At 46.1% G+C, this 19,276-nt stretch overlaps 1 protein-coding gene across 1 annotated transcript in view; it reads left to right on the top strand.

Annotated features, from left to right (window-relative positions):
* LOC102380345 (collagen alpha-1(I) chain-like) overlaps positions 1–19,276 on the top strand; it is a 161,880-nt gene that overhangs the window by 61,366 nt on the left and 81,238 nt on the right. Inside the window, exons 5-6 of the mRNA XM_025211187.1 lie at positions 8,208–8,252; positions 10,085–10,204. Of these exons, the coding sequence (XP_025066972.1) occupies positions 8,208–8,252; positions 10,085–10,204 (165 nt within the window). The remainder of the gene's footprint in view (positions 1–8,207; positions 8,253–10,084; positions 10,205–19,276) is intronic.

Genomic DNA, 19,276 nt, shown 5'->3' with positions numbered 1-19,276 from the left:
TACACATCCCTAAAACAAATTAACTAATATATTAGTAAAACAAAACCCTAAGTCCAAGCACAGTCTTTGTCCTCAAAATGTAAGAATACTGGGATGTCCATGAAGTGCATTATGGACTTTGCTGTTGCTACTGAATTTTGCATGGAAGGTGCTCTCTGATGATAGTCTAAAACAGAGATATGAAATTCTCATCTCAGCCACTGATGTGATGTATAATGTTCATTACATTGTTTCTCCTCTCTGTGTCTCTATTCTCTCCCCCTCCACCACTGCCCTGCACCCCCCACCTCCACCCTTTATCCATATGCTCTCTTTAGATTGCAAGCTTTGAGGGATTTCTTAATGTGGCCTCCTATTCCTGCTTCAGGCATCAAAGTGATACTGCAACGCAAATTGTGATTAATACCGATGCTATACGTAAAGAAACTGGAAGTTGGCAGAATGAGATGCCCAAAGTCACTGAGTCTAGAATTAGAACCCAGGAGTCCTAGCTCTCAGCAGAGGGCTTTAACCCTGGAGTCAGGGGTGTAAATTGTACTGGCTTTCTTGCATATGTACTGGCCTCTGGCTGCCTTACTATTCCATCCAGGAAGAGCACAGACCATCTGCAGATGCTTCCTCAGCTTGACAAAGGGTATTTGTACCTGAAAGCTAGCAAAGAAGAATTTTTCCAACTATTTGAGTTGGTCTAATAAAAGATACCCAATGAACCTTGTCTGTGTTAACCCTTAAATCACACTCCTCCTTCTGAATGCATGTAGACGTGTGAGGGATACTTCCCACAGCTGCAGGGACTCAGAAAGTGGCTGCTAGGACAAAGGGGAATTGTCCTTCTGGAGATGGAGCAAGTTCCCTCTCTCTCTCTTGCATGTTCAGTTGTCCTGTGTCTCCAGAGTGCCCTCACTGTCATTTCTTTTCTTTCCTGCTCTTGTATACTCTGACTTCTGCTTATTTCATTCCCAAGTCTTTGCTTCTAGGTTTGTACATTCCTGATTCCTTGAGTAAATGGAGCAACTCAAGTTTCTCTTTCTTTTGGGAAAACTGAGAAGTCCCTTAACTTCCATTTAATGATGCGCACAGTCTGACATTTGGGTTCTGAAGTCTCAGTCTGCAGCTGATCATTGAACTGATAAAATTAAAAAGTGGTGGGGTCTGCCCCATCAGCCGGCAGATTTAGTGCCTTCAGCAAGGCAGTAGAGCACAGCCTGGTTTGTGGGCAGCGGTTGGTGCTGGTGCGGGAACCAAATTAACATGTGGTTTCCTATGCTAAGTGATGGTGAGGATACCCATAGCAGGTTACACCGAAGTCTGTCTGCCTGACCAGTCAAATTTAGCTCGGCTTATTTAAATTCACAAGCATGTTTTGTGGACTTAAGCTGAACTCTGATGTGGGAGCATGTGGCATTAGAGGGCAGCATGTTCTCCTGAAGAGGAAAGGCAGAAGCACAGTTCTAGTTTTCCCTAAGGAGTTATCCGTTGTTTCATGTCATGAGCAATTGCAATTGTGGGGCCAGTGTGAGAGATGAAGAAGCATGTTCCAGAGTGACACTACGTATGATTTGCAGAGAAAAGTATGAATTTTCTTTTTTAATAGATGCTTTGGATCAATTTTAATTTTCTATCCTGAAATGTTATAGCCATTTAGTCCATTTTTCCTGGCACACTAAACCCATTTTTTTCCCTGCTTGGAGTGATATAAACTTGAGAAGCATTTAGCTTTGAAGGGAAGAGAGATTTATGGTATAGAATTTTAGCTGATGCCGTAGTGACTCTTGCATTTCGCAGTAACTGCCAAATCTTCCTCTCTTTTTATCCCTCACAAATCAGGACTAATATGTATTTGTCTGCAGGTTGTCCAGCCAGAGATGGCATTTATATTGTGTATTTATGGAGATTATTCATTGATATGGGAGAGGAGATGCTGCTCTAACTAAGTCACTGTCCATCATAATGCAGAAAGATAGAGGATCTGAAATATAACAGCAGAGTGTGTAACATGGGACTATTAGGCAAAAGCATAGGAAAGGAATGATTTTTATGTGGATATACCAGCCCATTGTTATGACCTGAATATTATTAAAATTGCTATGTGTCTATTGTTTATATTTGGCTATATCTTAGGACCAGGGATCCGGGTTTTCAGTTTCCCACAGAAAAAATGGGGGAAAAATGTGTATTTTTCCCTTTAACTGAGAAAAACTCGGATTTCTCATTTTAATGGAGAAATACATGGATTTTCCCCTGTTGCAAAGAGCCCTCTGCAGGCTGGCAGAGTTTCAGCCTGTAAGGGGCTGTGGGGAGCAAGAGGAGGGCAGTCAGCAGGGCATGCCATGTGGATGTGCGCATGTACATGCATATGGCCACCAGGCAGCCTGGAGAGCAGCTTCCATAGGTAAGTCTGGCAGGAGGGGGAGCAGGAATTGAGGCCCCCATAGTGAGGGAGTGAGTTGGGCAGGGCTGGGGCTGTTGCTGCTGCCCAGCCAGGTGGTGCTTGAGGCTGCAATGCATGGCCGCAGGGCCCTGGCGGGGAGTGGGACAGGACTGCAGGTGGCTCATATGGGATGGGGGGATGGGGCAGGCTCCCCACCACTGCATGCACTCCTGGGGGAGGCATGGGGGTCCTTCTCTGCAGAGCTGCTGCCCAGCCAGTCAGCCCCCAGGCTGTACCAGTGCATGGGATTGTTCTGTCCTAAGTGCAGGACTTTGCACTTGTCCTTGTTGAACCTCATGAGATTTCTTTTGACCCAATCCTCCAATTTGTCTAAGCAACTCTGAATCCTAGCCCTCCCCTCCAGCATATCTATTACTCCTCTAGCTTGGTGTCACCTGCAAACTTGCTGAGGGTGCAGTCCATCCCATCTTCCAGGTCATTGATGAAGACATTAAACAACACCGGCCCCAGGACTCACCCCTGGGGCACTCCACTTGATACTGGCTGCCAACTAAACAATGAGCCATGATTACTGCTTTCTGAGCTCAGAGCTTCAGCCAGTTTTCTATCCACTTTACAGTCCATTCATCCAGCCTGTACTTCCTTAGCTTCCCTGCAAGAATGTTGTGGGAGACAGCATCAAAAGCCTTGCTAAAATGAAGGTTCACCACATCCACTGGTCTCCCCATGTCCACAGAGCCAGTCATCTAATCACAGAAGGCAATCAGGTTGGTCAGGCATGACTTGCCCTTGATGAATCCATGCTGACTGTTCCTAATCACCTTCTTCTTCTCCAAGTGCTTAGAAATGGATTCCTTGAGGATCTTCTCCATGAATTTTCCAGGGACTGAGGTGAGGCTGACTGGTGTGTAGCTCCCTGGATCCTCCTTTTTCCCTTTCTTAAAACTGGGCATTATGTTTGCCCTTCTCCAGTCATCCAGGACCTCTCTGCTGATCGCCATGAGTTTTCAAAGATGATGGCCTATGGCTCTGCAGTCACATCAGCCAACTCCCTCAGCACCCTCGGCTCCATCCTGTCCATTCCATGGATCTGTACATGTCCAGCTTTTCAAAATAGTCCCTATCCTGTTCTTTCAAATAGTGTTGCTGCTCATATCCTCCCCAAACTGTGCTGCCTGGTGCAGTAGTCTTGGAGCTGACCTTGCCTGTGAAGACAGAGGCAAAAAAGGCATTGAGTACTTCAGCATCCTCTGTCACAAGGTTGCCTGCCCCATTCAGTAAGGGATCCACACTTTCCCTGATCCTCCTCTTACTACCAACATACTTATAGAACCCCTTCTTGTTACCCTTCACATCCCTTGCTAGCTGCAACTCCAATTGCACTTTAGCCTTCATGACTTCATGACTGCATGCCCAAGCAATGCTCTTATATTCTTCCTTAGTTATTTGTTCAAGTTTCCACTTCTTATAAGCTTCCTTTTTGTGATTTAGTTTACTGTAGAGTTCCCTGCTAAGCCAAGCTGATCTGCTGCCATACTTGCTAGTCTTCCTGTGCATCAGGATGGTTCATTCCTGCACCTTCAGTAAGGTTTCTTTAACATACAGCCAGCTCTCCTAAACACCTTTCTCCCTCAGACTGGCCTCCCAAGGGATCCTGCCCATGAGTTACCTGAATGAACCGAAGTCTGCTTTTCTGAAGTCCAGGGTCCTTATTCTGCTGCTCTCCATCCTCCTTTCCTCAGGATCCTGAACTAAAGTCACCTCGTGGTCACTGCTGCCCAAGTTGCCGTCCACTACTACAATCCCCACCAATTCATCCCTGTTTGTGAGCAGCAGGTCAAGAAGAGCATGGCCTCTAGTTGGCTGCTCCAGCACTTGCACCAGGAAGTTGTCCCCAGTACTCTCCAAAAACTTTCTGGATTGCCTTCGCACTGCTGTATTGCCCTCCCAGCAGATGTCAAGATGATTGAATTCCCCCATGAGAAACAGGGCTTGTGACTGGGAAAATTCTCCTAGCTGTTTGAAGAAAGCCTCATTCACCATTTCCTCCCAGTCTGGTGGTCTATAGCAGACCCTCACCACAGCATCACTCATGTTTCTCTCCCCTCTGACTTGAACCCAGAGACTTTCAACAGGCCCATCTCCAGTTCCATACTGGAGCTCCTGGCTGTTACTGGAAGGAACCTGCAAGCTGTGGTTTCCACAGCGCCAAACCTGGACCTGGGTGGAAGCATCAATGGTGAGCGGTCCTGCCTGGACAGAAACCTCACAGGTGCAAGCAGTGGCAGTGGCTCTGGCATTGTGACATCCTCCAGCCATTTCCCTGGGTCTCTTAATCTGCCTGCTCTTTCTTACTGCTCTTCTTCCAAGCACACCTTCCTTAGTGAACTCACCTGGAAGCTGGCCTGTTCATTGCTTGTTGGCCCCAAAGGATTTCTTTTTTTCCTGCTTCCTCATGCGAAGCTGAAAGACTTGCCTATCAAAGGGGTAGGGGGCAGGAACTGGCCTGCAAACTGCTTACCCTGTTTGCAGCCCCTGTTTGCTGGCTCCCTGGTCACTGCCTGGGCCAAACCCCCTTCCCCCATGCAGCTGGAATGGGGCTGGGCTGCCCCTCTGCATGGCCAGGTGGGGCCCTGCCATGCCCACCCTGGGCACCAGATTGGGTCTATCAGCCATATCCAGCCTGCAGAGGAGTTGGGAACTGCCCATCTAGCCCACTGGCTAAAAATGTTGAGCACCATTAGTCTAAGTTAAGCATATAATATTGGCCTCATTGCCCAGATACCATAGTTGTTGACACAATATACATGCTTATGCCCACAGCCAAGCACCCATCATTCTTACATATTCGAGCTTCTGTGCGGAGGTCTGTCTCTCCCAGGGACTCTGTATACACGGCTCGTTAAATGGCCAACCAGCGCAAATAATCAGCAATGCTTGCTCATGCCAAAAGCTGTTAGGATTGGGAGTCTGTTGTGTTGCATTTGAAGAGCCCAAGGCTGCTTTCTGTTTTACCCACTCCAGTTCCCTTCAGTAACACCCAGCTCCTGAATGTCAGCCAAAAGTGTCCAATAGCACTTCAAGTCTCCTGCGTTTTCGAGAGGACTGTAGTCAAAGATAAACTCCCACAAGGTGGCTGTCATTCAGAACAAATGTGCACCATATGAATGTCACACTGTGCTTGTGCCCAGAACGCCCGGGTTCAGGGAAACACAAAGCCTGGAACCGTTTTGTACTATTTTGAACACTGTTCCAGTACCGTATCCCAGATAATGGACTTGCCTTGAGAGTGATGTTTGAATTGTCTTTGTGCCAAAGCAGCTGCTCTGAAATGTAAGTGGTCAGTATAGATAGAGAAGTGTGGTAATTGTGGAATAGGTAAGTGTGGAATAGGTAATTTTCACTAATCTTGATGGTCCAAAGATGGATATTGGGGCAGTCTGTGCCTCTTTGGGCCTCGTTAGGGCTTTGTTACACCTTATGCTGTAAGGTGAACAAATGTTAATCAGCTTAGTGTTGTTTGGCTTAGTGAAGCACTTGCATTTTAAGTGAAAAACCATCTCTGACTGTCCTTCACCTGCACAGCTGTGGCTTGCCACTATGGACTGGATGAGCATGAGCAGGACTAGGAGCTAGGGGCAGGACCCTCTCACTGCTCCTACTGGGCAGAGCGAGTGCTGCGGCTCTGGAGCACCCTGTGGACACAGTCTCCCCCACCGCTGCCTGGACTAGCTTGCTGCTTGGGCTCTGAGGGGCCTGATCCTTTTTTTCTCTGGAGCCCTCTCCCCTGCGCTGCTTTGGTTGGGCTGCCAGCCAGCCAGGCACCACCTCAGCTCCGCCAAGGATTGGGCCCCTCAGGCAGTGATTGGCTAGCTGGCAAGTTACCTCCCCCCCCCATGCCACCTCCGCCCAGGCTGCTGGGATCCCAAAATGATCGGGCTCCTCGGAGCTCAGGCAGTACCCGGCTTCCAGCTGTGCAGGGGAAGGACAGTCGGAGATGGTTTTTTGCCTTAAGGTGTGACTGCTCCTCTAAGGCAAACAGCACTAAGCTGATTAATATTTGCTCAACTTACAGTGTAAGGTGTAACAAGGCACTTCGTTTCCTTTCCCACTCAGCAGGACAGGAAACTTTCTGTATTTTTCCTTTTGGCTGATATCCCCCTTGTCACTAGCCCCCTCTAACTAAACTGTCACGTCAAGTGAGTGTGGTGGCCTCTGTTCAGTACTTAGTAAAGCATGATTCACATCACAAAGCCACCATACCCTGGCCTGGCTTGAAGCTGTGCTCAGGAAGAATCCCCAGACCCAGTGTGCGCAAGTACTGCTTACCCTAGAGAGACAGGGTGTTTGCTTTCTGCTTTGACTAAACTCACAACTGTAGTAGTTCCTCGCATTGCATGCATGTGTGCGTTGGTTTGTTGTGGGATAGCTCCTCAACCAGCATTAATGGACACAGATCTGGTGATTTCAGTGGAGCTGTGCTGACTTGCAGTGGCTAAAGATTTCACCTTGGATTTTTTTTGGCTAGACAACTTGAGATAGGAGGGCTTTTTTCCTTATGAAACAAAATGGACGTGCAAGTCCCAATGGTTACTGCACTTCATTCTTTTTTATGGGAGAAAAAAACCCCCAGCAACACACGAAACCTTTTACAAATCACATCCTGGAACTATCAAAGGGAGATGGGAGGTAATGTTTTCAATGGCTCCAGAGTTATTTAGGAGCTAAAGTTTCATTTTCAAAAGTGATTTAGATTTTCAAGAGGAAAACATTTCTTTCTGTCCTTGTAATCCAGTATTAACGAGACTTAGATTCATAGACAGATCTGTGTAAGGCTTCTGAGCTTCCTAAAACATTTCTGAAAATAGGATTTGGTCTTCTAAGTCAATTAGGCCCCTGTGAAAATGGTGTCTATTGTCTGTTAAGCATCCAAATAATTCAGGACTAAAATAGCCTGATCTCCAGCTCCCAGGCTCACACACAGTATTCAGATAAAGCTGTTTACAAGCATATGATACAGAGAAAGAACAATATAATTAAACCCAGCAAACATGCAATGAACTGGAGACAGAAATGAAAATGTGCTGTGCCAAGGGATGCGCCAGGACCAGAACCGTCCATTTCAACAAGACCTGTGGCTACACAGATCGATTGCCTTCTAGGTAGCTTTCTTTAAGAAATGCAGAGATCTCCAGGCAGAATTTATTTCTGCAAAGAGAAATGGCTTGGGAATCCCTGAAGTAGAATCTATTTTTTGGTCAGAAAAAAAAAATCTGCTCATTTTGCTAAACCACTGAGAAAGGAACAACCACAAATGTCTAGACCCTGATCCAAACAACTGTCCAGCCATGTGGCTTGGACTGGGCTTTTTTTTTTCCCTTTTGGTCCCACCAATGCTGCATGTCTGATGTCTTGGCTCCATTTTCTTACTGAATGATAAAATGCTCGCAGCACAAAGATGCCCTGCTCACATCAGTTGACCAAATAGAAATTATTCTTTCATATGGAGGGAATGGAATACAATTAGTTGCACTTTCTCTGTGCCATAGTATCCATCCCATGGGGATTTGTGTGTCATTCATGCTATTGGTTTTCTCTTAGCTGAGGAAGCTCAGCCCTTCCAGGTGAGTTATTTGCTTTCTGGTCTTGGTTGGCAGTAGCTCTGCTCAGCAAACTGTGTTGGCTGACCCGCTTGGGGGCTCTCCACAAGTCAGGATGGTTCTTCCGTTCCAGCTGCTTCAAACTTTTTCCCAAGGGGAGCAAGGGGAACAAACACAGCTGAGAGATTCATCTCTGGTTTGTGCTCTCTTTTCAGGGTTGTCTGGGGAGACGTGGACCAATGGGGCCAAAAGGAGACAAAGTGAGTAAACTGGAAAATGCATAAAGTTTGTTAGATGTGGTATAGATCCCAAGAGCACCACAGCTCAACCATTCCTCCCAAGAAGAAGGTGCCTGTGCATTTCTAAAAAGACCAACTAGCCCTACTGGCCCAATACTTGGATTTGGAAGGGGACAACGATACCACAATTTTGACTGGATGTTTTAGGATGAGATTGGTGTGTACATTTTGAGATTCTGTTTCTGTACAAACAAGTGTCTCAGCTACTTGCTTTACTTTGAACCACCACTAAATGTCAAAGGGAGGTTGGGATTATTATCTGCATTTTACATTCTAGGGAAACTGAGGCACATAGTGACTTGCCCAAGGTCACCTGTCAGGACAGTGGCAGGGCTGGCCGTCAAACCCAGGTTCCACAAGTCTCTGCCCAGTGCTCTGTGCACAGGTGATCCTAGCCTTTCAACAACAATAAATTATCATGCTTCAGGAGTAGCCTCTCAGCTTCTGCTTGACCTGCAAGGTGAATATATCCCTCTTGATTTTGTGGAGTGCTATGTAGCATTTTGACCACTATGAAAGGCCTGTGAAGGGAGACTTTAGCCACTGGGCAAGATTATTACAAATGTGTCATTGATAAAGATGCCCAAAAGTTTGGTTGAGCTTGGAGGAAGTGGGCATTGCTCTAGCACTGTTGCACATGCTATATTTTGCTTCAGATTTAGCCTCTTACAAATCACTGCAAGGAAGAGGGAGCGTTCATATGTATTTCCCTTTCACCATTCCAGAGAGACTGTCCGAAGGTTGTGACCTGGCATAGCACCTGGTGTTTCCGCTTTAGACTCCAACTTCAACGCTTGGCACTGTTAAATCCTAGTCTTCCTGGCTATCCAGTCTACTCGGAGTGTTTCCCATGATAGCTTTAAATGACCGTGTCTTTTCTTAAAAAGGAAGTTACATGAAAGGGCAGTGCTTGAAAATGCAGCCAACAAGGCCACAAAGGAAGGTTGGTTTTTCAGATGTGGCCTACAATTTTGGCTATTCTGGTACATAGATAATAGTGATTTTGCTGCTTGATATATTTGATCTAGCATCATTCAGTGTAGTTTATCTGTATACCTAAGGTGATATATACAGCGCTTACAATCTAATAGATGCTTTGGGGGATGGCGAGGGGTATAGTAATTTTATTGAGATCAAAACCTCTTATGTGCCACTTTGGAGAGAGACCTGGGCGGAGCGGTGCAGATGTAACATGCAGTACTAGTCTGGCCAAGCTGCAGGGAAGTTGTGCTGCCTGATGGACAGAGCACTGGACTTGAACTCAGGAGACCAGGATTTTTCCATTGGCCTGCTGGGTGACCTCAGGTAAGTCAATCCAGCTATCTGTGACTCAGTTTCATGATCTGTAAAATGGAGATAATGTTACTAACTCCCTTGGTAACCTTGTGGTGGCTCAAAATAAAGCAAGTAGTTCAAAAACCCCTCTGGTGTTGGTACAGAGATTCAGCCTCATACTCCATTTATGAACCTGACCTGTTTTGTATGTTTGAGACCTACTGATGGTAAGCACTATTTAATAACTCGTGTACAGTTTCCTTCTCTCTGTGTGGGTTGGGTTACATACAGCGAAATACGACTGTATTCTTCACATTTGTTTGTGTTCAGTGCAAATGTCAAAGTTCACTCCTGATTCTCCCAGAGTGCCAGGGTTGCTCGCATCTGGGGATTGGTTTAATAGCATTTTGTTCTCAGGGCTTGACATAGAAGTTCCTATCTGAGTTTCCCAAAAGTTGGCTTTGTGGTTTGGGTTCCCAAATCCAATCCTGTCTTAAGAGCATTCTTCTCTTTTCAAGGGGCATCCCGGAGCAATGGGGCGAACAGGTGTCCCTGGAGATCCTGGCCCTGCAGGCAGCCCTGGGGTACCTACCATTGTCCTCTGGAGGAATTCTGAGGAGGACAGGCTGGCATTCATGGTGAGTCTCGGACAAGCCCATCTCAGTTAAAAACTCTAGGAAAACTTAAATTGTTCACTTTTGGAAGCAATCTTGGGGAGAGTGGGTAAGGGCACTGACAATAAGGCCAAGTGGTTACTTAGCCTAGGCATGTTTATATCTTGAACACATGTAAGTTGGGTATGTGGAGTTTTGGTTTGGTGTTTTTTATTAACTGGCTTCTGGCGAGTCCGAAAAGGTCCTAGGATCTTCCCATACACTAATCATCCCAAAGACCAAAGGAGTGAAGAGCTTATCATCACTCGATGCAAAATCTGGGGAGCAGCAAGATAAAATCCTGCTTGCCTCCCTGTTAGAAATGCACACCAAAGCACAGGTGCCCACCCTTTCTCATCTAGGGGACTTTCATTACCTGGTACCAACAAGAAGCAATTCCTTGTCTGTGTGGACTAGCCATGAAATGGACTGCGGACACAACCTTCTTACCAGATGTGTGTGGGGCAGGGAATGCTAAGGCGAGACAGTGTGCTATATGTTCTGGTACATAGCTTTGATTTGCTATAACTTCACTGGCAGACTTCCTGCAAGGGCTTCACCCAGAAACAGAGAGATGTGTTTTGCCAAACAGCAGGGACAGGAGCAGGGGCAGTTTTCCCCTTTCACAAGCCCAGGTTTCCAAAATACCCTGCCTTTAAATACATCTTTCAGCTTTGCTAAAGATCAAAGCTGAGAGGAGTGGCCGATGGGCTGCACTGGGATTCCTAATCTGTGGTTTTCTATTTCAAGCACTGGGTTGTTTTTTTTCATCCTAACCTACATTCAAGAGCTTTGCCATTAAGGGGGTGGGGGAAAGCAATCCTAATTAAAACCACATGGAAAGAAGAGCAGGCATGCTAAGGGGAAACATGTTCCAAGCCAGTGACAGTTCCAGCTGAAGCTGTCCTCGCAAGAAATGGATTCAGTATGTTCTGTATTTATTACTTTTTCTTTATTAGGGTTGCACGCTGCTGCAACATAATGTTAGGAAAGGTATATTAAAAGCCTTTGATGTTTTAATGCTTTTTAAAGCCGCATCGTATTCCCTGCTGGCTGCGATGCATACAGCTTGAATTGCTAGCCAGCAGTAACACATGTTGCTATATCAGAGGCTATGGCAGCCCTTTTTTAATGCTGAGCTAGTGTTCCTAGATGCTTCATGTAATGGCCACAATCTCTAATCTCAAGAGGCAAAACAATTACTGTAAACCTGGCTTTCCAATGAGGTCTCATCTTCTCTTTTCAGAGTGGGAAAATTTTAATTGTAACTCCGTGTTACAGATGGGGAGGCTGGAACCAAAGACTTTGCTGTAAGAAACAGGCCCCATGTCATGTTGGCAAATCAGTGGCGGAACCAGGAATAGGACTGTTAACACCTAAATAGTAGGCCTGTGCGAATAGGGAACTATTGGATTCGGGTTCGGATTTGGCTGATTCGGATGCCAGCGATTCAATTCGGAGGTCTGAATTAGTTTCCCGCTTCGATTTGGCCAAATTGCCTTTGAAGCTTCGGCGCCAATTCGGAGATTCGGCCATAGGGTATAATGGGGAATCAACGAAATATCTATAACTGTGCTTTCTTTTGTCTGATTTGGATGAAACTTGCAGGGATGGTAGCCTCTGCTGAGAGCATGAAGCCTGCCAAGTTTCAAGAAGATAGGTACAGGAGTTTGGGGGAAACTGCACCCCAAATTCTTGAAAACAAAACTCATGTCACACGTATGTGTTAAGCCACAGTGGGGTCAAAACTGCAGGGGTAGTAGCCCCTGCTATGGCCACAAAGCCTGCCAAGTTTCAAGGAGATAGGTGTAGGGGTTTGGGGGAAACTGTACCTCAAGCTGCGGACAAGCAAAACTCGTGACATGGGTGACACTGTGTATGTTAAGGTGCAGCAGGGTGACAGCTGCAGGGATGGTGGCCCCTGCTGTGACCACGACGCCTGCCAACTGTTGAGGAGATCAGTGCAGGGGGGCTCCGGGGCCCTGCACCCCGAGCTGCTGACAGACAGAACTCATGCCATGGGTGTTTGTGGGACTGACTGTGTCTGTCTTGGGGCAATTGATTGTCTGTATTGATTATTTCTGCTCCTTAGCCTGTGGTTTTGTAGGTGTTAATCCTTGCTCGTTAACTCATTATGTAGTAGCTACTAGTAGCTAGCTACTGTGTATTGAGCTGGTCCCTGAGTGAATCAAGACTGATTGGTAACACAGTAGCCTAGCAGCCAGGCCTGCAGTAGTTACCCCCCCACCCCCAATGCCCCAAGACAGATGCAGTCCCACAAGCACCCATGACATGAGTTTTGCCAGTCAGCAGCCAGAGGTGCAGGGCCTCAGAACCCAGAAGCCCTGCACTGATCTCCTTTGTGGCCTAAGCAGGGGCTAGCATCCCTGCAGCTTTCACCCCGCTGCGCCTTAACACACGCAGGGTCACCCATGTCACGAGTTTTGCTTGTCTGCAGCTTGAGATGCAGTTTCCCCCAAGCCCCTGCATCTATCTCCTTGAAACTTGGCAGGCTTTGTGGCCTCACCGGGGTCTAGCATCCCTGCAATTTTGACCCTGCTGTGACTTAACACACACACACACACACACACACGTGACATGAGTTTTGCTTTCAAGAATTTGGGGTGCAATTTTCCCCAAATACCTGCACCGATCTTCTTGAAACTTGGTAGGCTTTGTGGTCTCAGTAAGAGCTGCCATCCTTGCAGTTTTCACCCTCTTGTGGCTTAACGCACACACGTGATATGAGTTTTGCTTTCAGAACTTTAGGGTGCAGTTTCCCAGAAACCCCTACACCTATCGCCTTGAAACATGGCATGCATCATGCTCGCAGCAGAGGCTACCATCCCTACAAGTTTCATCTGAATCAGCCAAAAGACAACAAAGTTATAGATATTTCATTGATTCCCCATTATACCCTATGGCCGAATCTCTGAATCTTTTCCGAATCGATTCGGAAAGCTTAAAGCTTCCCGTGATTCGATTTGGATTCATAGATTCAGTCTCCAAATCATCCGAATCATCTCCTAATTTGAATCATGATCTGAAGCTTTGCACAGCCCTACTAAATAGCTAAAGAGGCAAAGACATACTCATGTCCACTGATAACTGGCTGGAAGACTGGACCTTCTTTTCCCTAATTTAGACCTGGCCATGAAGATCCTACTCCTACCTAGAAATGAAGGCATACAGCCTGGAGAAGGCCCCAGTTGTATAAAATGTGGCAGCCCATCTGCTTAGTAACACTGGTTGTTGTGAAGGAATAACCCCGGTTCTCTAATCTCTTTCTTGACTATAGAGTCGAGATCCAGATTGCTCTTCTTTTTTGGTAAAGCCTTTGGTGAGACTGGATTACCATTATCTGAGAGAATGGCTCTTTTTACATTGCTGTGGTGTTTCCATAACAGCTGTGTTCCTGTGGATCTATGTATTAAATGATATTGGAAGGCTCATGGTTGCAAAGGACAGAATGTGCTGAGTAGTAGGACTATAGGTCCCAAAAAGAGAAGGGGAAAAGTGGAGGTTCTTCAAAACTCATTACAAAATGTAACTCTTTAACTTAGTTTCCTCTTGGTTCTCTGTAATGAACACACACTGTAAATATCCAAGCTATGTCTCATAGGTTGGGAGACAAGATAGATAGTAGGGCTTTTATTGCAGTTTTGTCTTGGGAAGTAGTCAAATAGTCCTGTCATTGAATCTATAAACAACCTAGATGTTCAGATGCAGAATTTTTCACTTAGTTTACAATCTCACTCATGCTACCCTGAGTTCTCAGTGACCTCCAAACTCTCCTTTATATTCTGAATCTGATTGTGATGGACAACTATTTAAATATACTTAGGAGTCTAATGCCCACCAATATCTTTAGAGATCTGGGTTTAAATTCTGTGCAGCAGGGACTGTCTTTGTGTTTTGTATTTGTACAGTACCTGGAGAGGGAATTTGATCTGTGACTTGTATTTCAATGTCACAGATCAGTTCAAAAGAAAAATGATGATGGCAGCACTCGTGTTTAAAAGGCTCCAAACAGTATCTTGCCATGGTCTGGAAATGAATCTTTTTCCCATGCTGCGCAATGCTGCGGTGGTGATTAGTTGGCTACACATTTGAGGAGAAGGAAAGGGCAATGGTTTGGGTGACAGCAATGGTGCAATGGTTTGGTTAATAGGAGACTTGGGGTTTTTTTTCCTCTTCTGCCTCCAACTCCCCTGTGACAATGGGCATGTCATATAGTTTCCCTATGCCCCAGGTCCCCATGTGTAAAATGGGGATTGTAGTATATCTCTGTCTCATGGAAGTGGTGTGAGGATAAATAGATTAAAGACTGAGAAGTGCTCAGGTACTAGAGAGTGTTGGGGCCATATAAGTATTTTAGATTGAATCTTCTGAAGAATTGTAATTGTTGACTGCAGACATGCATGGAGCAGTGGTCTGATATGGTAGGATTCATCCTGTGTTACAACAGCAGGCTAGGCACTAGGCAGGTGATTGCATAGGTCCCTCTTGAAGTGTAGGATGCTGTTGGATTGTGTATTTTGGTGGCTCCGGGACATGATTTCACCATCTATAAAGCTGATGTGATTTTTATTATTCAAACACAGGGGTGGGGGGCAGTAGGAAGGGCTGAAGCAGTTCAGGTTTTACAAGGCTTGCTTGTAGCAGAAGCCCTTCCTCATTGCCGCCTCTGGCTTTGTTGGCCATGGGCAGGCATGCACCATAAAACCCGATGCTCTGGGTGCTGAAGAGGGACCAGAGCACACGTGGCTCAGGAATGCATGTCGGAGCCTGATTGTGCAGGTTATGTGGTTAGGTGCTCTCGTATATATTACTGAGGCAGAAGAGCGTCTTTCCCCATGACAAAGAATATCAATGGGCAAGGAATACACTGGGAACCTGTGGCTGCAAAGGTGTAAGATTATGATCTGGGGATATACCAAGAAACTTGGAGGTTGTTAGGCCAATCTTGCTTGTACTTTTCTGTAAGGAATGTGACAGTGGAGGAAGGGTGAGTGTTTCTAGAGGGGGAAGGGATAGATACGCATGGAGGAGTGGGCTGTAGAAGTGCAGGTATTTGGCAGGAGATGAGAAGGAAACCTTTAGGCTGTGAGTAGTGCCTTTTGTTATTATTCATCATCAGCCAAGCTATCAAAGTGATTTTTCACATGTGACCTGTTTGACATGCTCAGCAGTGTTTCCAGCAGAGACATTACCAGATCTTTTGGGCTTTCCTACTACACTGTTCCATGGGTGGTGTCATTTGGGCACCCTGCAGAACGGGTCTGGTGAAATGGTTGAACTGCTCCACTGTTTGCTCCTGAGAAATGAAGTGTGTCCCTGTCATTCACTGCATGGCATCAAGATTCCTGCAAAAATCCAGATGTTCCAGTGTAATGCATTTGCACTGCATCTTGGGTGATGGAGAGAAGAGGGTTGTCATTGCAAGAAGTGGTCAGAATTGATCAAAAGTCTAAGGAGTGGAGCACTTTTATCCTCAGTGTTTAGGACTAGCGATAATCTGTTACTAATGGAGACAGAATTGTAATGTGTTACAAAGCCATCTTTGTGATGCTGTAGCTCCCTGTTTAAAGATGAGATCAAAACTAAGATCTGGAACCTCTTCAAATTTCAGAGCACTTTGGACACAAACCTGTCCCTTTGATCTTTGTGTCAGGTCAGATCAAAAAAGACTAGGGACAGTGGGTACAAGCTCAAAATGTGCTTTTGGGAAAAACCCATGCGACCATATGATGAACCCTTTGTTCCCTCCTCATCTGCTGACAAAACTGGTAGCTTTGCCAAGGCTGCAAGTAGTGTTTGTGTTAGGATTAAAACACTGCCAGTGACACCTATTCTGTGCTCTGATCTGCTTTAGAGTTATGCTTTTCTCTTTCCTGCATCTTGTAACACTGCTTTTGTTCAGAGTCATTTTGTATTAAATTTCCTGCTTTAGCCTTGTACACGTGCGTGCTGTCTAACATTCCTAAACCTTCACACCTGTATGGATTGCCTGAAGCCATATTTCTTCCCAGTTTTTGTGAGCCTGAAGTAAATGTTGGTATTGTTATTGAAGGGAGTACACAGTATCTGTAACAGGTGTCTGGAGATTGGATCTCAAGTGCTCTGTGGAAATAGTGTGTAATGTTACTCTGAGCATCTGCTGAGCAAAAGACGGGCCTTCTTTTTAAAAAAAACGTAGGAGCCAGTGACTGGCCCAATGCTTTTAGCTAATTGCGGATGAAAAAAAACATCTGGGAAAGAGGAAGCTGGGTCCATGAAAGGCTTCTCCATTGATTGTACAGGCAAAAGAGATTTAGCAAAAGTGTGGTAATACCGTTGTTTCAGCTGTACCGTAAAGGAAGGAAATAACCCGTGCCGACATGCATGCAAAATGCAATGATGCAGCCAAACTCCAGAACTGCAGGCCTCATGTTTGCTAATCTCTCTGTCCTGACAGAATGTAGAAATGTTCATTCCCCTTCAAGTCTTTTTCAGTGAACACAGACGCTCCGCTCCTCTTGGAGGATGGGGCCCAGCGCTCTTTGTGAGAGCATCTAAGCTCTCACCTAATTGGTTCTGAAAAGTGTATTCAGAAAACAGAAAAACACTTTTCAGAAAAAGTGTTTTCACATAGCATGAGAAAGAGAGAGGACCAGGGAGGCATAGTGAACAGTGTGATGTATTCGTGGCATTCAAGGTTTTGTTGACTTTTCGACTGGCCTTTTAAAGTTTCAGCCAAAAAAGCAGCATCTTTGGCCAGCCTGCTCAGCTACTGAATTGGCTTTTAAACCCCACGTTTGATTTTCTTTCAGACCATTGTTCCTTTCTGTTACTTGGCAAAAGAGGTTTTCCGCTGTGTATGACAGCTTGGTGGACTCCCTTTCCTTATGTTTCTTCCCGGTTTTACACCCTTTCTTCACCCCTGAAGCTCCCATTGAGCCTCTGATTCCAAAGATTTGGACATAGCTCCTTTTGGATCCCTTGGAAACATTAATTAAATGTAAGTGTTGAGAGTGAATGGTACAACTCTGCAATGCTACCACTGCTGGACACTGTCTCCAGCCAGGCTGCAGCCCCGTGCCCATGCCTGTGTCCTGCTGTTGGGACAGAAATCAAGAGGGGCACGAGCCCCCCCGCCCCGATACATTGTCAATGCTTAGAAGCATGTTTCAGCCTCCTGTGATGTGGCCTGTTGGTCATTTGCTGGTCAGTAGTTGAGTATTTGAGAGGAATCAGGAGAATGGTAAGAACACATCCAGTGCTTCCAGCTGTGCCATGTGGTTGGGAAAACAGTGCAGTGCTGAGGAGCTGGCAAGTAGAAACTTTAAGGGTCCTGTGGTGGGTGATCATGCAGAACACTTGTGGTTAGGTTTTTGAACCCTCTCCTCTCTCATGCGCTCTCTCTCTTCTTTTTTTCCAGGAGAAGCAACTGTTTCCATTTTTCTGGCATAAATGTTGACACTCAGCTTCTGACAAGTGTGTCAGTAAGCATACAGGGCTTGAATTATTTTCAAAAGGGATCCAGATGCCCTTCGTGGCCCAAAACAGCTTTCTGCCTGGACTGTCCCCAACCTTGCAGATAAGCATTCCCCTATTGCAGTGGCAGCAGCTGTGAAAATCAAACTGGTTTCATGTTGGATCCACTAGCCCACAGTCTTCCTTGCTGGAGACTGAGTTGTTGTCTGTAAAGCAGCTTGCAGCAATCCAGAGCTGGAAGCGTAGGAGCTCACTTATTGAGTTCTGATAGTGCAGGATATTGCAGAAAAGCAATAGCTGCACAGAGCTCTCCTGTGATAAATGCAATGTGTTGCTCCTGCTGCCCATTTTTGAAAGCTGTCTTCTTCCAAAATAATTGGTAGAACATGTGTTAAAGAGGGTGAGGGGCTTTTAGTCTGATCAGAATGTGCTACAGAAATATATATTTGAACATAAATTGTTTCAAGATGACCATCCAGGACTCTGACTTTTAGCAGAATGGATGGTGGATGACTGCTGTGGTTTGGTTGGAGAGTTTTCCATTGAGTCTGTCGTGAGACTCATGAGAAAAATAAGTCGCCATAGGGTAGGTGTTATTCTTCTCATGGACCAAAAACTGTGTAAATATTGGCCTAGTGGCCACTGGGGAGTTGTGATGGACAGGTCCTTCTCAGAGTGAGACCTTACTCACAGATATTTTCAAGGGTTGATGCTGGGACTGAATACTGTTGATATTTAATAATGTTTTGGAGAAGGTTGGTGGAGAAGTTTTCTGGAGCCTTGAAAGTCTCAAATATGGATGAAAAACCATTATGGACTGTGAAAAATTTCCAGTAGATCAAAATGCATCAATCAGCAGCGCAATGACTGATGAAAAGTGATATGGACAAGTCTAGCATGATGGCAAAAATGTTCTATAGGTAGCTATGCCCATAGTATCTGAATCTTAGGTGAAGGCCAATATATCAGTAAGGGTGAGGATCTGAGAGGGCCATGGGTTAAGGTATCCACCAAAGAATGTACATCTGCAGCTGGCAAAGGAGACAGAGGGTGTGTCCACACATGCAAGCACGTGCGCTTGCAGCAGCTCAAGTAGAAGCATTGCAAATTTGAGCTAGGGCTTTTTGCCTCAGCGCACGTGCTCAGACATGCACTTTGTTGTGGAGCAAATTGTGCCACTTGGGGCAAAATAACCTTGCCTACCTCCTCCCGGATCTGCAGCCGGGGGAGCTAGAGCCCTGGGCCAGTACCTGTGCTGTCCCCAGCAGTATAAAAAGCTGCCTTGTCCTGGCCCCATCAGTACAAAAAGCTGCCCTGTCAAGTAGCTCAGGGCTACTCGCTCTCAGGAGCTTCTGGGGCCCAGCCAGTTGGTACCTGGGGACACTACCCCTTGTGCCAGCTGGACTGCTGAAGCAGCCCGGAGAGTTCCCTGCCCCCTCTACCCACTGCAGCAGTCTGGCAGTGGGGGCTGCTGCCTGGCTGTGACCTGCTATGCACCTGCCAGACCCGGATGAGGCATCTGCCCCTCTGGGCCAGCTGCTAGTGGGCTGTGGCTGTCGGGGTTGGCCTGTTGGGGCGCCA

This window comes from Alligator sinensis, unplaced genomic scaffold (genome assembly GCF_000455745.1).
Source record: "Alligator sinensis unplaced genomic scaffold, ASM45574v1 scaffold323_2, whole genome shotgun sequence".
NCBI classification, from domain to species: domain Eukaryota; kingdom Metazoa; phylum Chordata; order Crocodylia; family Alligatoridae; genus Alligator; species Alligator sinensis.
This window is presented reverse-complemented; position numbering and strand designations above follow the sequence as displayed.